Genomic DNA, 19,509 nt, shown 5'->3' on the forward strand with positions numbered 1-19,509 from the left:
CCACTGCAGTCACAGCTGTACCTCAGCACGAATGAGGTAGTGATGAGATCCACAGTCAGGCCCCTCATTGCACGTACATCTTTAAGCGATGATCGGAACCAAGAGTTGATCAGAATGTAGTCCAGGACAGCCAATTCTTCGCCAGATGGATTGTGCCACGTACACTGGTGTTTGCGAGGGTGCTGGAAGTGGCTGTTACCTACAATCAGGTTATTCGATGTGGCAAAGGACAGCAGATGCAGTCCATTTTCATTGATCTCACCATGACAAAATCTGCCCAGTGTTTCTTTTCATCCAGACCTGTCTGCACCAGTGTGAGCATTAAAATCTCAAAATGATCAACTCACAGCCCAATGCTGAGCTCCTGGGGTTCGCAGCTTTGGTGGCACCGAAAACGGCTGCCGCCACATCCTGCACGCTTCGGGCAGCCAAGGGCAGCACCTCAGGAGAAGGGGACTTTTGTCCTTTCCCCGGGTAAAGGAAGCAGCACCTTATGGGGCTACTCGACCTTTTGGTCGGTGGTGAGGGAAGAGTGTTTGTGTCAGGCAGCGAGCCCCACACTTGTTATTGTGGTGCAAAGAAAATAATCTCTCACTTAACATCAAAAAAACTAAAGAACTTATAATTGACTTCCAGAAAAAGATGGATGTACACACACCATTATACATAAATGGTGAGGAGGTGGAGAGGGTTGCTAGTTTCAAATTCCTAGGTATTTACATCACAGAGGACCTCTCATGAACTATTAACACCAGCATGTTGATAAAAAAGGCACAAAAGTGGTTATATTTTATGAGGAAGCTTGGGAGGTTAAATTTGTCACAGCAGCTGCTTGTGTCTTACTATCGTTGCACCATTGAGAGTGTCCTAACCTATGATGTCTTGGTGTGGTACAGACATTGCTCTGCAGGGGACAAAAAAGCTCTGCAGAGAATTAAGATCGCGCAGCACATCATCAACCTTCATCTTCTGGCTTTGGAGTACATCTATACATCTTGCTGTCTGCAGAAGTCACATAGTATTCTGAGAGACCCCTTCCAACCGGTTCATAAGTTCTTTGAACTGTTACCTTTGGGTAGACGATACAGAACTATTAGAGCATGCACCACACGATTCCAGTTTTTATCCCACTCGTACGTTGAATAAGGCAATATAGTTGTTACCATGCTCCTGGGCATTATGGTCTGGGCATTATGGTCTGTTATACTGTTTTATATTATTTAATATTTATATTATGATGCATGTTGTATAGAATGTGTGGGTGAGTGTGTAGAGTGTGATTGTTGGAATTGTAGTATATATGTATGCTTGTATCTCAAAGCTGCATAAATTTTGTTGTGCTGTAGCACAATGACAATAAAGTTACTACTACTACACTCAGGATCTGGTGGAGCTCTGCCTCCACCCATTCCCTCCTCCCAACACGCCTCCCCCGCCCTCTCCCTGCCTCCGTCATTTCTTCTCCCCAGCCTCAGCCCACCTCCCCGGAACGCCTCCTCCCCGCCTCCCCCTACTTTCCCCTCCCCAGCTCAGCGGTCCGCTGGCCCGGCAAAAGGCCTTGCAAACGTGCCTTATGCTACGTTTGCGACAGTGCACACCGGCGGTAAGCTGGTGCGTCAAGCCCAGAATTGAACTCTCAGTCTGTGGGATCCTACCTAGTGTGACTTGAAGCTGGTTGTAGAAGTCATCCTTGGATGCATCTGGGTTGGGTTCAATTGGGGCATAGATGGATATGGGCCTTGACTGTACCATTAATGGTGAAGACTGCCAGATGGTCTGATATTGGTTGGAAAGCAATTACACTTCTGGTAATCTGTCTGTCCACAATAAAGCTGACGCCACCTGCTTGTTTATCTCCACCAAAATAGAATGGTAGGTGATCATTGGTAGGTGGATGGTCAGTGTCCCAGATCCAGTGAGGTGTAGTTCAGATACTGCAGCAATTGAGATTTTGCACGTCGACAGCTCCATGGCAATGATTTCCTTTCATCTGATGTGGTGTCCAGTTTGCACATTCCATGTAGTGATGCAAATTTCCAATTTTGCTGTCATGAGTTTTATTTTTGGCCAGTAGTCCATTTTTCACAAGCACCCTGGATCCTTGGTGCTGATGCATCAACTGCCCCAGATGTGGTAGTTCGGATTTCCATGCAGTTTTTGCCTGGTTTCCCAGTTCTGGTCACCACAGCAGGGTAACCACCCTCCTCCTTTTGCAGCTGGACTTGGGACCATCCTTGGCAGAGTTCCTTCTTTCATGCAGTCCCTGTAAATAAATCTGGAGGTCCTGCACTTCTGAAGAAACCAAGCAAGGAACATGGTAAGGAGGTGGGGGATCCACTTCTGCTCGCTTTTAACAGGTGGAAAGCTGATCAATGCTGCTCAAGTTCATGGTGGGCTGGAGGGAGGCGGCAGTACAGAGTGAAAGGCACCTGGAATCTGTTGCCTTCCCCCTCTCCCCCACAATTCATTGCGGATGAATCTTGCATCAGCTTTCATCACATCAGCCTGCATCAATGAAATCTGCCTCCATCACATCTTATGTAGAGTTCTGGAAATGTAAAGTTTGTTGCACAAGTTTGTATGCCAGTTTGATTGGTCTTAATAAAGCAGTGGTTCCCAACTTAGAGGTTGCAACCTCTTAGGGCAATGGGAACCAGTTGCTACCTCCTTAAGGAGGTGGCGAAGGTGTGCTGATGTGGCGACAGCAGCGATGTTACCTTCAGGATCACGCCACCACTGCAAAAAAAGGTTTTTAATGTATCTAGGGGTTGCTATGTGTTCATTGTAAAAGCTGGTTATTATCATGTTAGGGAGCCATTCTGAGGCACAGAGAGGCGTGTACTGTGGGCTTCCCGTGCCCACCTGGGGGGCATAACAACACCCAGGTACATTAAAGAAACCCGTTTTCATGGTGGCAGCACAATCCCAGAGGTGCCATTGCCACTGTTACTTGCCTCTGGCAAATACTTACAGTAGTCCCAACCTTCATGTAAAAGTTGAGAACCACTATAATAAAGCTATTATTAGATACTGACTTTGGATTTTTTTCTGTGGATCAATGTACGTGTCTATAATTGCTATGACTTTAAAAGAAAGGACTATTAAATCGCGGTATTTTCAGAACAATTGCATTTGTTTTGGCAGAGAACAGATCTTTGATTTAAAAAATCTATAAAATGGTAGATTATAGGAAAATTGTTCCACGCTCATGGAGCCTTAATGCAATTAAACCATTCACTTCTCTGCTCTTAGGCTGCAATATAACCAAGCATAGGAGCAATTCCCCACCTGCTCTCTGAAGTTGTACACTCTTGAGAGGATTGTACCATAAGCATTCTACCCTTTGTTATGCTGTTAATGAGAAAAACAGCTGGAAAGAACGTCACAGAAAGTCACCTCTTTTCTATCAACCAATAATTTAGAGCTGAAATGGACTTGGTAGATGTAAAAAATAAGATGGATATTGAGAGGAAAAAAACCACCTTAATACCTTTTAAATTGAAGAAGTTAAGGCTCATTAAAAATCTAATCCTGTGAGCTATTAAGTTAAACATTCTAATCATAAACCTATTTAGGCATTTTTCTCAGCGGATTATTTCTTTATTAACTTTGCAATGATTGAACTCCATGAGAACTACAATAAATTTTTCTTCAAGAAGTACCAAAGGAGTAAGAACAAACTTTGATTACCAAACGAGACAATAGTGAATTCTGTGTGTGCTTCATATTAACACACAGAAATTAATTCCAGTTAAGGGTGTGCACTATCACAGCTGTCTGCAAACAGCAATTATTTTAAGAAAATATTTAGCTATTGTTCTTCCTAGGACATTTTTCTCCTTTATGGCTATTTACCATCTTCCAAGTCAGACACTTTCACATTTATAACCCCTACCTGAGTAGCTAAAACTGCTTTTACTCAAGACATAAATAACTAGCTTGAACTGGTATTATGTTGTCAGCAGAGATTCCCGGAAAAGAGTGTATCATGTAAAATTACACAGGTTCATTAACGAACATGGATGTATAATTAAACAACCCAAAAAAGAGGTCAGAACATACATTAGCCTATTATATTTTCTCCCATCTATTACATTTTCAAAGCTTCTGTATGACTTTGCTCCCAAGCTGTGAAAGCCAACCATCCACCTCCTTTTCAGTATGAATAAGGCTGACATTTGACAGCTTCACATAGCTGACAGGGTTATACAACAGCCCACCCTCCCTATTCTCAATCCAATTAGACCTCTAATCCTCCAGATGAAAGGCCCAACTACTCACGTTCCTCATGACAACGACAGCTATTGATTATTTGTCACTGCAGCTAACACCTTCTCTGTGGAGGCCACTCTGACAGAAGCAAACCTTCCAAATTAGACAGCACTTTATCTGCCCTGGAGGCCAAATGGCACAACAAGTAAAGACTAATAAATGGTATAAAAATGAACAAATCATAACATTATGACAGGTTGATCGTTGCCAGCAGTTTCACAGCTCAAGCTTGACGCTCGGTGAGACCTGCTCCTTCTCTTCTCTCTTCCAATCATGCTCCAACTTTGACTGAATTAAAGGCCAGAACAATTAAGGCATTTGACCAGCAAGGGTAAGCTGGGATAGAAGTATCCCCAAGGGACATGGATGTCAATAACAGACTACCATTTGTCAATACAAACATTCTAGACATGCAAATGCTGATGTCTCAGTTCTCCACTAGGTTGCACTGACGCCCTTCATAAACAGTTCAAATAGAAACTGATGATATTAGCTTCCCAGACGGATAATTTTATATAAAAAACCCAGAATTTTTTAAAATATTAAAAAGGAGTTCTGATTCTAAGGACAACATGCAGTGAATTTGAACAGAAGTATTTACAGTGCTTTATAAATGCACAATAAAATCTGTGTCCAAGACAGGCAAAAAAGATTTAAATACATTTACAATGAAGTTCCTATTTATAACAACTGAGATTCAAAGAGATATTTTAGGCACACCCAAGAATATCAGCAGACCTGGTGGAATTTTTAAAAAAATATTATTTAACCAGCAGACCCTCATGACAGATCACAAACCACTTTCTGAAACCCTGAAACTGTTTCAAAAACGGTTTGCCATGTAATAGGGAGGATGGATGAATGGATGGATTGTTGTTTGAAATACAGAAGCCCAAATCCCCTGGAGTGCACAAAGCTAGTCTCACAGTGCTTTGGATCCTGGATAACATTACAGGTTGAGACTAATTATTCGCGTGAGTTCCGTTCCAGGCACTCAAGTGGATAACAAAAAACGCACTATAGCAAATCAATTTAAAAAACAGTTTCTTTGCTCTAGTGATTGAAAAACAGCCTTGCTGACTTTTTGACTCTAAGATCAGAGTCATTAAGAAGACAATCCATCAGCACTTCACTCAGCCCCGCCCTTCACCAATGCAAAATGATCAACTTTCTTTCACGTGCTGGGGGAAGGGAAGGGTCCGAAGGAGAGAGAGAAGGATTGATGGATTGTTAGCCTGCTGCCCTCTCTCTCTCATTAAGGAGGCTGTTGTTAAGGGACTGTTCAGTTTTTAAAACTGATTTTAAAGGGATGCATTTTTCCTCTTCTCCAGGGATCAGCACATTCTTTTTCATTTGCAGGGGCCATTCGTGTTGAGTCAAATCCGTGTATAAAAGATCCGTGTATAAATAGGCTGGACCTGTACTTACAAGGTGAACAAGTTCTGAGAAAATAATTTGCCCTCCTCTTCAAAGCTGCATTTCTTCCAATATCCTGTTCATACTATTCTACTGCAAAAGCTGGTAATAACAAAATAAAAACACATCTGGCAAGTTAGGTGTTTTAATTCAAGTAGTAACCAATGACAGGCCACTCACCCCACTTGACTAATGGTAACTGTTTCTATCTTATGATGCATTACATTTTCCTCTTAAGCTACAGGAGTTACACTGTGCTAGAGTTTAGTTTCTCATTCCCAATAATTTGTTAAAATGGGATAACCCATAATTCCCCTCCACATGTTTTATCTTGTGTCCTGAGTACAGTAGTATAATGTTTGATGTTTTTTAATCACATTCATGTTTTTACTGTGTGCATTTTATATTATCCATTGTCTCTATCTCCTGGAAATTGTTTTATGCTAATAAAGGTCTCAATCAATCAATCATTTTCCTCTTGAAATGAGAGACATGCGTTATTCAAAAAAACCGCTTCTATTGCTATTCAAAACAGATCACATCGAGTTTGTAATCATTTCCTACTTTACAGCAGGCCCTCGGTATCCACGGATTCCAGTAGCTGTGGATGCCAAGGCTGCACCTCAGAGGGCCTCCAGGACACAAGCCACTTCCAGTTCACATCGCAACTTCTGGTTAAAATAATAACATAAAAAGAGTCCTGCACGATCAGGCCCAGGGCCCAGCTATTACAGCTTCCTGTATCTCAGAGCAGCCTACCAGATACCTCACAGCCCAATCCTATCCACACTTTCCTGGGAGTAAGCCCCTCTGACACTAATGGGACTTACTTCTGAGTAGACATGCACAGGATTGGGCTGTTAGTGAGCACATAAGACCACAAGATACTTGCATCTCCCCTGCATCTGGCATTCTATTTACCCTTGCACCCCCTTCCCCCAATGAAGAAACCAGACTGTGGCTGGGTTTAATTTAGACTACTTTATTAAACACAAGTGACCAATTTTTAAAACACGAAGCCTACTGAACACACTGTCCATCCCTCGCCAGCACTGGTGTCACCAGAGTTTGTGTTATTCAGTTATTCTGGAGGCCAGGAAATCACACCCATGATTGACTTTGTCCCATGTAGTGGATGGGGCATGGTGATGCATCTGACCCCACACTGTGCTTGGTTATAACTTTTGATTGAATAGAAATATTTCAATGTGGTTTGTTTCATTGCATTCTGCATGAAATTACACATCGAATGGTGGTAATATTCATGATGGTAATATTCAAATGTATCAAATTTTAAAAATATTTGGTCAGCACTGGTGTCATCCGAATTGGCTGTGGATGGCAGTTTTTTTGCCTAACCCAGATTGGCGAGCAGCGGCATCATTAGGGGTTGTGGGAGTGCTTTGCAGCCAGCACCCCCCTGCAACCCCTCACAACGCCACTGCTTGCCAGTCTGGGGTAGGCAAAAAACTGCCACCCACGGCCAATTCGGATGACAGAAAAAAATTTCTACCCCGCCCTCATGATGAGTGACCAGTTAATCTCTGACTGTATACACTCATTATGGCTTGTAACCTATGATGGAGTTTTCCTCCAGAAATCTGTCCAATCCCCTTTTAAAGGCATCTAGGCCAGACCCCATCACCACATCTTTAGGCAAGGAGACTACCAAAGAAGTGTTTTCTTTTGTCTGTTCTAACTCTTTCAACACTCAATTTTAGTGGCTACCCCTAGTTCTGGTGTTGTATGAGAAGGAAAAGAGCATCCCTCTAGCCACTCTACCCACCTTCTGCATAATTTTGTACGTCTTAATCATGTCCCCCCTCAGGTGCCTCTTTTCTAGACTGAAGAGCCTCAAAGCTGTAGCCTTTCCTCATAAGGAAGGTGACCCAACCCAGTAATCATTTTGGTCACTCTATCTTACACCTTTTCTAGTTCCACTATGTCCTTTTTGAGATGTGTCAACCAGAACTGAACACAATACTCCAGGTGTGGTCTTACCATCGATTTGTACAGTGGTATTATAATATTGGCTGTTTTATTCTCAATCAGCTTTTTAATGGTCCTGAGAATGGAATTGGCCTTCTTCAACACCACCACACATTGGGTTGATACTTTCATCAAGCTGTCCACCAGCACCCCATGATCTCTCTCCTGATCTGTCACACACAGCTCAGACCCCATTAGCCTAAATGTGAAATTCGGATTTTTCCCCCCAGTGTGCATTACTTTACACTTCTTACATTGAAACACATTGCTGTCCATCCTCCCAATTTGGAGAGATCCTTCTGGAGGTCTTCACTAACCCTTTTGGTCTTCACTACCCGGAAAAATTTAGTGTCATCAGCAAACTTGGTCATCTCACTGCTTATCCCTGTCTCCAGGTCATTTATGAACAAGTTGAAAAGCACCAGTCCCAGGACAGATCCCTGGGACACACTGCTTTTCACCTCTCCTCATTGTGAAAACAGCTCATTGACACCCACTCTCTGTTTCCCAGTCTCAACCAATTTTTTATCTATAAAAAGACATGCCTCTGACTGTGAAGTTTTCTCAGCAGCCTTTGGTGAGGGTCTGTGTCATACGCCTTCTGAAAATCCAGATATATAATATCCACAGGTTCTCCCCTCATCCACATGTCTGTTAACCTTTTTAGAGAATTTTAAAAAGTTCATGAGACAAGACTTATCCTAACAGAAGCCAAGCTGATTCTCCCTCAGCAAGACTTGTTCTTCTATACGTTTTAAGATTTTATCTTTAATGAGACTTTCTACTATCTTACCTGGAACACACACCTCAAACACATCCAGGACGTGACCAGAAGTTAAGGATGCAAACTGGAAGTGGATTCCAATTGCATCCAGGATGCCTTTTGAGGAGGCAGGGAGACTCACTGAGTGGGCTGCGGGCAAAGGGCATCCTCCAGAGGACAGGTGTGACCCTAACATGAGTTTTTGTGGTGCTGCAACCCTGTCCCCCACGGAATCCAGCATTTACATATTGGGGGCAAGGTTGCATCTAGCATCCATGGGGAGTTCTGGTCCCAATGTACTTGCAGCTCAGCAATGGAAACTTGAAAGGCAGGACATGGGAGACAGTGATTCCAAACAATGCAAGTAACTTCCCACTCTTTCAAGCGTCTCCCCACCCCCACTGCATGGTAAACCTAGTTGCTGATAGAAATGTACTGGAAGGGGTAGGGAGTAAGGAAGAAGAGTCAACACTAGAGGGTGTTAATTATTGTCCCTCCTATTTTGAATCATCTCCTGACAATTTAAGTGGGACACTCCTGCCTCTGTAGAGGCAATCTTCACTTGTTCATTCTTTGGCACCAACCATGGTTCTAAAGTTATCTAAGAATGTATCTTTGCTCATGCCTTAGCTGTACAGAACAAAAAAGCAGGACATTTTTTGTCATGAGGCCTTACATTCTACATTTTTGAGCAGATGTAAGGGTCAACAAATGGCAAATAAATTGAGGAGCGTAAGATTATTGTGGAGTTACAAGAAAGAAAAAGCAAGAGTGATTCAAGGAGTACTTTTCTGAAGACATTTTTGTGAAGAATTTTTCTTAAGGGAGGAGGCCGTGTCTTTTCTAAGAGTGCAAAAAGATTCAAGATGAAGATAGACATAACACTTATAGAACAATGAGACTGTTCTGGAACTGCTCTCACTGCAATAAAGTCAAACATACCTATCTTTTTTCAAGGTAAACATCAGGGGGAAAGAAGGTTATGAAAATTTGAAGCAGACTCCAACTGTGCAGTGCTACTGTGGCTGCCGCCTTCACGATGTCACTAACAGCCCAATCCTGAGTGGCCCGCAGTGCCCATGCTCGGCGGCTCTGTGGAGGGCTCCTGCCGAATCCTGCGCCTCCTGCGCAACTGCAGGAGGCACCTTGGGAGAAGGGGACTTTTGTCCCCTTCCCCCGAGTAAGGGAAGCAGCCCCACAATGGGGCTAAAGTAAAGGCGTCGTGTTGGGCACGCAGCCTTGCACCGAGCGCCCTGGATCCTGCGGAGCAGAGCTCCGCAGATCCACTTCTCTCCCTCCCCCGACACACCTCCTGCCCGCCCCCTGTCATGCCTCCCCCTTCCCCAGAACGCCTCCCCCACGCCCCTGGCCACGCACCCGCCTCCCATTCCGCAGCTGCAGAACCTGGGTGAACACTGCACGCTAGCCCAGCTCCAGCCAGCGCTGGGCTAGCTCCAGCGGGAGCCTGGCAGTGAGCCCCGCAAACGTGCCTTATGGCACGTTTGTCACTGTGGTCCGCAACACGGAGCCGTGCCGCGGACCACAGGATTGGGCTCCAAGACATTTACCCTTCAGAATAATTTTGCATTTCTAAAATTTTCCTTTAAAAAAAATTAAATTATTGATCAGAAGCTCCCAAAGTGTGTGACTTTGGCGTCGCAGTACATTCACAGGATCACAGGATCACAGCAGGATGCCCCTGGTTGCCCCTCCTACCTGTTTCCCCTCTGCACTGCTGCCTTGGATCTCTTAAAATCTTGCAAGATCCAAGATGGCAGCACACATCTCTCATGAGATTTGGGCACGGCAATCTTAGATCTCATGAGATTTTGTGATATCCATGATGGTAGCAACCAAATCTCACAAGAATGTCACAAAATCTCACAAGATTGGGGTGCCACCATCTTGGATCTTGCGAGATTTTATGAGATCCAAAATGGCAGCACCCAGCTCAGCTGGGGAGAAGAGGCTGTGGGGGTGTTGTGACCCAGATAAGCTTGGGAACCACTCTGATAGCTGAATGAAGGAACACATGAAGCTGTATTTTCCCCTCAAGTGGAGTTAAGAGCAGTTGGGTGTGAAATTTAGATCAGGAAAACAATATCAAACGAAAAGGGTATTCAAATTAGCAGTCCCTCGCAGCTGCTTTGAAGAAAAGACACTGGAAAATCCAATCACAGATCACCCAGATCACATATAGTTTGGTCCTAACACTGCCAAATGTGCTGCAACCTATTCAACCAATTAATCTTCAAGAAAGCAATCAGGCTTGGGGCTATGATGGGGGCAACATACTAAAACTCCTCTACTCCCCCCCCCACTGTTTTACCCCATTTAGACCTCCAGATATGCTATTTACGTACAATCCCTCCCCAAACCACAGGGCCACATTATGCACTTGTCCTAACACGTAATTTAGCCCTCATTTTGGAAGAAATGCCTGCTGAATGAGCAGTGGTATCTCACATACTTCAAAATGCTGCAAGGCATCTGCTTCTGAGCAGATAAGCATGTTGTGTGAAATGCGGTTGCATTTGTATAAGGTGCTCAAAGTGACGGCACTCTGCATCACATAAAGTGCTGTATCTAATCAAGAAGTTGCCCTCTTGGGAAACGCTTGCAAACTTTTTAGCACTGGGACACTTTTTAAAATGACAGTCTATTGTGCCCTACATAGCTTTACCAGCTATGTGGTACCTAAAAAAGGGATTTGGAAAAAAATATTTTATTAATAATGAATAAATTATTAATTAACAATAATCGGGATCCTGTGCTCCCAAGGTTGCGAGAGACCTTAAACATAATGTGTGTGTGTGTGTGGACATTTGCTAGACCCTCCCTAGAAATGGAGTTCAGGGACTGTTTCCCCAAACCTTTACAGTCATTCCAGGGTACCCAAAAGCCTGAACTGAAGAGCAAAATGTGCAGTTAGGGACTTCCAGATCACACAAAAGGCTGAAACTGGTTTCACACATGATCTATGGCTAGTCAATTACTAGAGAAAATCAGAAAATGTGACATTTTAATTTGGGGGTATGAAGATAACCTCATGCCACAGATTAGCGTTCCAGCCATGGGAGCACTCTCTCCATTTGGATTTCCTGATGCTGCAATTTTCTTCTGCAAAATGGGCAACAGTTCTTGCAGAATTGTTTTATTTTAATTTCAGAAACTTTTCGCGATCCACCAAAAATGGACTTGCAACTAGTGGGTCCCAACCCACAGTTTGGGAAACCTAGGGAATTCTCATTGCATGAGATAAAGTTAAGGTAGTGCTGGGAAAGAAGCAGGTGTGGCAAGGGAATGCTGGAAGGGAAACCTGAAGAGTCCACTATTCTCATGTTTACCTTTTCCTTCAGCTGTCTGGCACCCCTTTCAGTGCTAAATTAAACAACAATCCAGAATTCAACATTAGGAGAGTCCAGCCCTCAGCAGCTTCACAGAGAAGGATCTGGCTTGCATCCTGAAGAAGCTGGCCATCCTGCATTATCCTCTTTAAATATCTGACTATATTCACAGTGCATATTTAAAAGGGAATTAAAAAAAATTCCTACTCTAAAAACAAGCCCTTATTCTTTAAACAGAAGTTGTATATTAAAACTATTTCAGCACAAGTCTTGGTGAACTACACTCCACTTCATTAGATCTTCAATATGCATGTGATACACATGGGTAAAACAGAAAACAAACCAATGAAAAGAACTGAAACCAGGCAAGATAGATGGTAGGAAATGAAAATGGTCTTGTTCAGGATAAGCACAGTAAATATTCACAATTGAAAAGTCTAAGAAAATTTTTCAGATGAAAGACGAAAGTTTCAAGACTGGCAAAACCTACTTTAGAAAGCAAAATTAAGAGAGCAATAACTACTTCATTGAACATGAAAACATGAGTAAAAATGCAGCAACTGCATTTTTGAAGTTCTTAAATCAGGCAAACCAGTGTTCCAGATGGGATAGTGTCACTAGCCCCACTCTGGCTGCAGCCCTGAACAGACAAGAAACCCCTCGTGCTTCTGAAAATGTGAACTTTTCTCACATAATGGAGAAGCACAGAGATAGGAAGCACAAGGCACTTCGCACTGTCTGTTCCTCTAACATCATCACCACATCCAAAGACAGTCTTTGTCATGTCCTGAAAGAAATACTGCCCTGCTAACTGGCTAAAAGGCACCTTTTAAGTGCCAGTTCTCATGCATATTGAGAAGTGGAAGAACAACTGTCCTATGCATCTCAGCAAATGTCTCTCCCAATGCCTGTGTACAGATATTTGTTTCATGTCTTTTTTTTAGACTGTGAGCCCCTTTGAGACTAGAAAAGCAGTATCTAAACATACTATGGTCATCATCATAATAATCAACAATAGCATAAGACAAGAACCCATCTTTGCATTTTACAAATCACTGAACATTTTTGTAGAAAAGCAGTATCTAAACATACTATGGTCATCATCATCATAATCAACAATAGCATAAAACAATGTCCTGAGCTGAGAGTAATTATAAAAGTAATCCAGCACAGGGATAAAAGAAGTGGTTCTGATGATCTAAAAACAATGATTTGTTGGGTTTTGAACATGAGTCATTTTTTTTTTCCTCTTGATGCTGTGCCCTAGGAATCCTGAGTACTGTAGTTAAAACACAGCAACATGTCACCTTAACCCAGGAGCTGTGACTTACAACCAGATTCTGCTTTTCATGTCCTGGTTTGTAAACTAGTTAAACCACAGCTCACAAATTTAAACTGTGTGGTTTAGATACCCAGGATTCTGTCTCGACATTGGGTATGCAAGGGAAGGAGGAAGGGTTAAAGCACATGCTTGGCATCCTTCCTTGCCGTATTCACGATCCAACAAAACTTGTTCAGAGTGACTTTCAGAACACTGTGTTGCAGTTAAAGAGCTATTATGTATATAGTACATTTAGCATAAGGGTTAATCCACCCTTAATCAACTAGCCTTCGCTAAACTATTACTAACAAATGGTAATATTTTATTACCATTTATTAGAGTTATTTCAAAATTTTAAGAAGTGAGGATTTCTGTATTTAAACCATCATTTACATGCGTGCACACACAGGCATTGTGCCTAGGCTTTCATCTAGAATACTAGATTTCAGCTCACTGTGTTGAAAATTAGTAAATCTTCAGACAGGATTATAGAGCAAAATAATTAGCTTTTTCAGAATGCATAAATGTTCCTGGATAATCTAGCAACAACAAAAATCCACAGGTGACATACCTCTGTTTTTCATTGTATGAAATTTACATATTTCCCCCAAGTTGAAACACCACTGCAATATAAAATAAAACAAAGTACACAAATTTCAAGTCTCAGGTAAATGCAGATAGTTCTACCACCTTGAGATGTAGTACTGTGAGAACACAACATGGCCATAGGTATGTGTGTTATAACTAGAGGTGTTTGTTTTGGGGCGCAATCCTAACCCCTTAAGTCAGTGCTTTCCAGCACTGACATAAGGGCAATGGAGCTCTGAGGTAAGGGAACAAACATTCCCTTCCTTTCAGGAGGCCTCCGTGAGTGACACCCAACTTCAGGATGCAGCACGTCCCATTGGCACCACTATACCAGTGCTGGAAAGCACTGACATGAGGGGTTAGGATTGCGCCCTTTGTTGGTAAAACAAAAAAAAAACAACCATATTTTGCATTGTAATAAAAACACAAAACATGACATTTTCCAAACAGCTCTATCCATAGGTAATGAATAAGGAACATTGGACTTGTGCATTCAGTTGTGAATAAAAACACAAAATGCATTTTGCATTTTAATGTGACAAATTAAAAAAAACAAAAAACCACCACCATTTTCAGACACCTATGGTTATAATTATGTTATGAAAGCCCCCGGAAAAGGGTTCTTGTTATCCTACCAGTGCTATCTTGTTATCCTACAAGCATATATACAAGAAGGGCTACACTGGCCTTTCCCTGATAGTCAAATTAATCCTTCAGTTGATGCAACCCACTTCCTGACAACAGTGAATAACTGGAGCACATCACAGATATCTTTCAACAATAGTGTTTTATAGTCTTTCAAATACAACTCAAGATGCTGGTTATGGCCTACACAGTATACAAGCATAAACTGATTGTGTGAAGGGCACTGAAGACATTGCCTCCTGCCCTATGTCATCATAATCTCCAAAATGGTAGACAACACCTCACGGGCAGCCCAATCCTGAGCTGCCCGGAGCTGCGGGATCCGGTGGCTCCCTGGCGGGCTCCTGCCGGATCCAGAGCCTCCTGCGCTACTGCGGGAGGCTCCTCGGGAGAAGGGGACGTTCGTCCCCTTCCCCCGGGTAATGGAAGCAGTGACACAATGGGGCTACTCACTTTAGCGGCGACTGTTTGGTCGCCGCTAAAGTGAAGGCACTCGTGTAGGGCACGCAGCCCTCCACAAGCGCCTAGGATCCTGCGGAGCTCGGCTCCACGGATCCACCCCCCCCGTCCCCCCGGAATGCCCCGACCATGCCTCCCCCCTCCCCGGAACGCCTCCCCCATGCCCCCGACCACGCCCCCATTCCCTGTTCCGCAGCCCGGCGGTCACAGGCACTGCTGAGCAGCGGAATGCAGCTCCCGCCAGGCGGTGACTCAGTGCCAGCTGGAGCTGAGCCAGCTCCGGCGGGAGCCCGGCAGTAAGCCCCACAAACAAGCCTTGCGGCACGTTTGCGATTGGGCTCTCAGTCTTCAGTTAAAGTGATCAATTAGGTTAGTGAAGATACAGAGGCAGCATTCATGGTATCCTACCTCTAGAACTCCCTGTCCTTAGACACTCACTGAAGTCGGAGAACAGGGCAGTCCAACCTCTATCAGCCACACCACCCTGGTGTCACGCCCCGACTGCACAGATGTGGAAGTAATTGGTGGTGATGTGATGATGTCACCACCAAAGTCACTTAGCTGGCTGTTGGCAGGAAGCAAAGACGGATGCTGTGGGGCTTTTCAATCTCCCTGCAGCACTGTTCCGGCTTCTCCATTTCCAAAGCTGGAATGGCATGACAGGGACCTCAAAAAGTCATTGAAATGGGAGGAGGTGGTGGGTGGTGGCTATAGTGGGACTTTCAAGGGCCACCAAAAAGGGTCTTGCAGGTCGCATGCAGCCCACATCCCACATGTTGGACCACCCTGTCTCAGAAGAACTGTAAGACCACCAATGGCGAGGGACTAAACTGGTGGCCTGAGGATAAAGATTTTATTCACTTATTTCACTGTATTTAGCTACTTGGTTCACTTGGTTTACCACATGATCTTCAAGATGAGTTGGGCTAGAAATACAAATAATTGTTGCCTTTGGAAAACTGAACTCTAACTCAAAGGTTCTGAAACTTTTTATTTTTATTTTATCTATTTACAATAATAAAGAAAAAAGAAAAGAAAAACACAGTAAGAAAAGAAAAAAGAAAGAAAGAAGTTAACAATAAGGATACATAAAAAAATAAAAGTACACAGAATACCTCTAATAGTGTAGTATGGGTGAAATCAAATGTTCTAATTACTTACAGCTTTTTCACCCATATATATGTTATATCTCCAACAGCCCCACTTATCTTCTCATTATTATAATTCCATTACAGATTAGTATTTCAGATTAATATTCTCTGTTCCTTTCAGTCTAGGTCTGTAGTTTTCAAACTGTAGTCTCTCTCCTAGAGAGTTTGAAAACCGCAGTAAGTTCTTGTGGGGGTGGAGGGAGGCAATCGCTCCACTTTCACTTATGAAGCTTTGGGGAGCCCTGCGGACAGCTGCAGGAGGCTCTGTTAACCCTCCTGGTTGCCCCCGTCCCTTAAGGGAAAACAGCCCAGGGCCCACAGGCTGGGGCGTCGCAACACCCCAGTCTGAAAAGCCCTGGTTTAGGTTCTCAGACTTTTTAACAGTGGGATCCACTTTTTAGAATTACAATCTGTTGGGACCCACTGAAAGTGATCTCATTAACCTTGAAGTGATGTCATGACCAGAAGTGACATCATCAGGCAGGAGAATTTTTAACACACCCATACAACAAAATCAAATCAAATCATTTAATTAATTAAGCAAAAGTTTAAAATAAGTATAAATTTAAAAAAATATTTAAAATAGAGAACTTTCCTAACCCTCCCAAGCAGTTGCTGATCTGTTATTAAAAAATTCCCCAAATATCCCAAAGGCTACAATCCTGTCTACTCTTTTTCTTTCTTTTTTTTCTAACCACTCTTACCCAGGAGTAAACCCCACTGACTATCATTGTTAAAAGAATATACATAGTAGCCTGTTGAAAATAGATCTATAACAGATCTATAACATTTTCCCAAATGCAGTCACATACCATGGCAGCATCAAGTCTAATACCCAAGTCTAATAAACTACACATTGACCCACACTTTGAGAAACACTTCTCTAACTAACAGGCTAGCTGTATAACTATTTGCCAGTTTTAAAATATTGCACCAGAAGTAAATTCCAGTGACAGAGAGAAATGCACAGCCTTAGAGAAAGAAAAAAAACTTTAAAAAGAAAGAAGAGTTTTCAGAGTGGCAGGATATATTGTGGTAGATGAAAGAACCTCAAGGCTATCTCTTTTGCACACATAGGCAGTGACAGGGTGAGTCAACTGAGAGACTTGCACAACCACTGTGCATGGCATCCCCTTCTACAAATGAGATGCATTATCATTGTGGGACCTCTAGGGATGCTCTCATTTGCTGGTGAGGAGGAGGGGATGCTGCTGCCAAAAATAGTGGGGACCTAATTCAGAGCTTTAGTCCAGGGCCTTCAAAACCCTGTGGTACAGTTGTTGGTGAATAGTAAATTCCTTTGTAATTCTGGATAGAATATACTAAAGATTTAAGTATAAGAATCCATTTCACTGCTAATAACAGTGGGTTGTATCCAGACAGCTATTTCAGCTATCTCCAGAAACTTACAATATGTTTTACTTTGAACAACAGAATCTCAAATGGTTTTAAAACCCAACTTTAATTCCAATCCTAACTTTCCAGTGCCGATGCAGCTGTGTCAGTGGGGTGCGTGCTGCAGTGAGGGGGCAGTCAAGGAGGACTTCTCATGGTAAGGGAATCCTGGGGCTGCATCACGGCTGTTGGAAAGTTGGTTAGGATTGGGCTGTTAGTTTCAAAAGTGGTTTGCCATTTAGCATGAGGTAGAAAGGGCAACTGCTTATGAAACACATCTAGAGCTCTCTTGAATGCACAGAACCAGTTGCACGGAATTTGGATTCTAGTCTATGCATCTAACCTTTGAGTATCATTTAGTTACCTTTTGTGCAGCAAGATGGAGAGCTGTCCTCTGGCTATGGTCAGCTTTATTAACATCCGTACCTGTCTTCAATAAAGCCTCAGCACAGTCTAGTCTATCAGCTAAAACACAATACATGAGTGGAGTTCTCCCAAACTGGTCCTCTTTGTCTTTCAGATCAGGGTTTCCTGTAACAAAAGGAAAATGAATAGTAACTGTTGGCCTTACATGTGAGCATTTTCGAAACAGTTGAAAAAGCAGTGCACAAAGTGTGTGATGAGAATTAATGTTTATGTCTCTTATGCAGTTTGGGGTGCCAGCTAGCTAGGAAAATCATAGACCAGTGGTGGCCAACCTTTTTATGGCATATGCCACCTTTAGGTTTTTGTATCTTGCTTCTTGGGAGGAAAGCTATGGTAAGCTTAGACAACTTAATTAAAAGCCAATACATCACCTTGTCAACAAAGGTTTGTATAGTCAAAGATATGGTTTTCCCAGTAGTAATGTATGTCTGTGAGAGCTGGACCATAAGGAGGGCTGAGCACCGAAGAACAGACACTTTTGAATTATGGTAGCCATTTTCAACCACTGTGTCGTGGCACACTGGTGTGCTGCGAATGGTCCCCAAGTGTGCTGCAGGAATTTGGGAGAGGGTCATTTATCAATAGGACCATTGGGGGATGTGAGCCCCCATTGACAGCACAGTGTGCCTTGCCAATTGTCAAAAAGCTGATGGTGTGTCTTGACCATTTTAGTGCCTTGCCAGTGTGCTGCGAGATGAAAAAGGTTGAAAATCACTGAATTATGCTGTTGGAGAAGACTTTTGAGAGTCCCCTGGACTGCAAGGAGTTCAGATCACTCAATTCTACAGGAAATCAACCCTGACTGCTCATTGGAAGGACAGATGATGCAGCTGAAGCTTAAATACTTAAGCTTAAGCTTAAGAAAAGACCCTATTGCTGGGAAAAATTGAAGGCAAAAGGAGAAGGGGATGGCAGAGGATGAGATGGTTAGATAGTGTCACGGAGGCAATGAACATTTGGACACACTCCAGAAGTTAGCGGTAGACAGGAGGGCCTGGTGTGCTGTGGTCCATGGGGTCATGAAGAGTCAGACATGACTTAACAACTGAACAACAACAACAATCTTGGACATGCCACTCAAGCCATCCTTTCCCCTAACACTGTATCAGGCCACAATCTTTGAATGAACTATTGGGGAATGAGTCCCCACCCCCACCCCAAAAAAACCTGCAGTGAGGTGATTGGGAGTTACTCTCTCTCTCACACTCGCTCCCCCCGAAACTGCACAAACACAAAACTAAGAGGTGAAGGGAATCCTCTGAATTTAAAGTTTGTGAAACACTTCTAACTGATCAATAAACCAGATTCTACAGGCTCAGTGTTCTGACAACTCATACTCATACTTCTTGCTGGATGATGTCTAAGGTCATCAAGAATAAAGTACATGAGATTTTAATTTTTCTTGCAAGTATTCCTGAATTATAAACTGGAGCTCCAAACTACGACTGATGCTTTAAAAAGAATAGCAGAAGAAATGTACCCTCTCAGGACAGGTTCAATTCAGCGCACCTGTCCTTCAGCCTTTGTTTTTTGCTCCCAATCTCATCAAAGCAGCCAGACAGGCACTATTAGGCCAAGTTGCCTCCCTCTCACTCAATGAAGTTGTGCTTGCCTTGTAATGTAGAAGAGAGACTCAGCTGAGCTCAAGGGGCTGCCAAACTTGCTCATTAGGGCCAACAGGCTTGCAAAAAAAATGCAAATAGGCAATGCAGAGTGCCTGTAGTTCTCCACTTCTTT

The 19,509-nt window shown here is 43.1% G+C and overlaps 1 protein-coding gene across 2 annotated transcripts in view; it reads right to left on the reverse strand.

The window, feature by feature from the left end:
* The window catches only part of INVS (inversin), a 107,161-nt gene that overhangs the window by 81,944 nt on the left and 5,708 nt on the right, over positions 1-19,509 (reverse strand). For both annotated transcript variants that reach the window (XM_066627087.1, XM_066627086.1), the window contains exon 3: positions 17,711-17,877. In XM_066627087.1, coding sequence (XP_066483184.1) covers positions 17,711-17,877 — 167 coding nt within the window. The remainder of the gene's footprint in view (positions 1-17,710; positions 17,878-19,509) is intronic.

The sequence above is a fragment of the Tiliqua scincoides genome, chromosome 5 (genome assembly GCF_035046505.1).
Source record: "Tiliqua scincoides isolate rTilSci1 chromosome 5, rTilSci1.hap2, whole genome shotgun sequence".
In the NCBI taxonomy this organism is placed as follows: Eukaryota; Metazoa; Chordata; class Lepidosauria; order Squamata; family Scincidae; genus Tiliqua; species Tiliqua scincoides.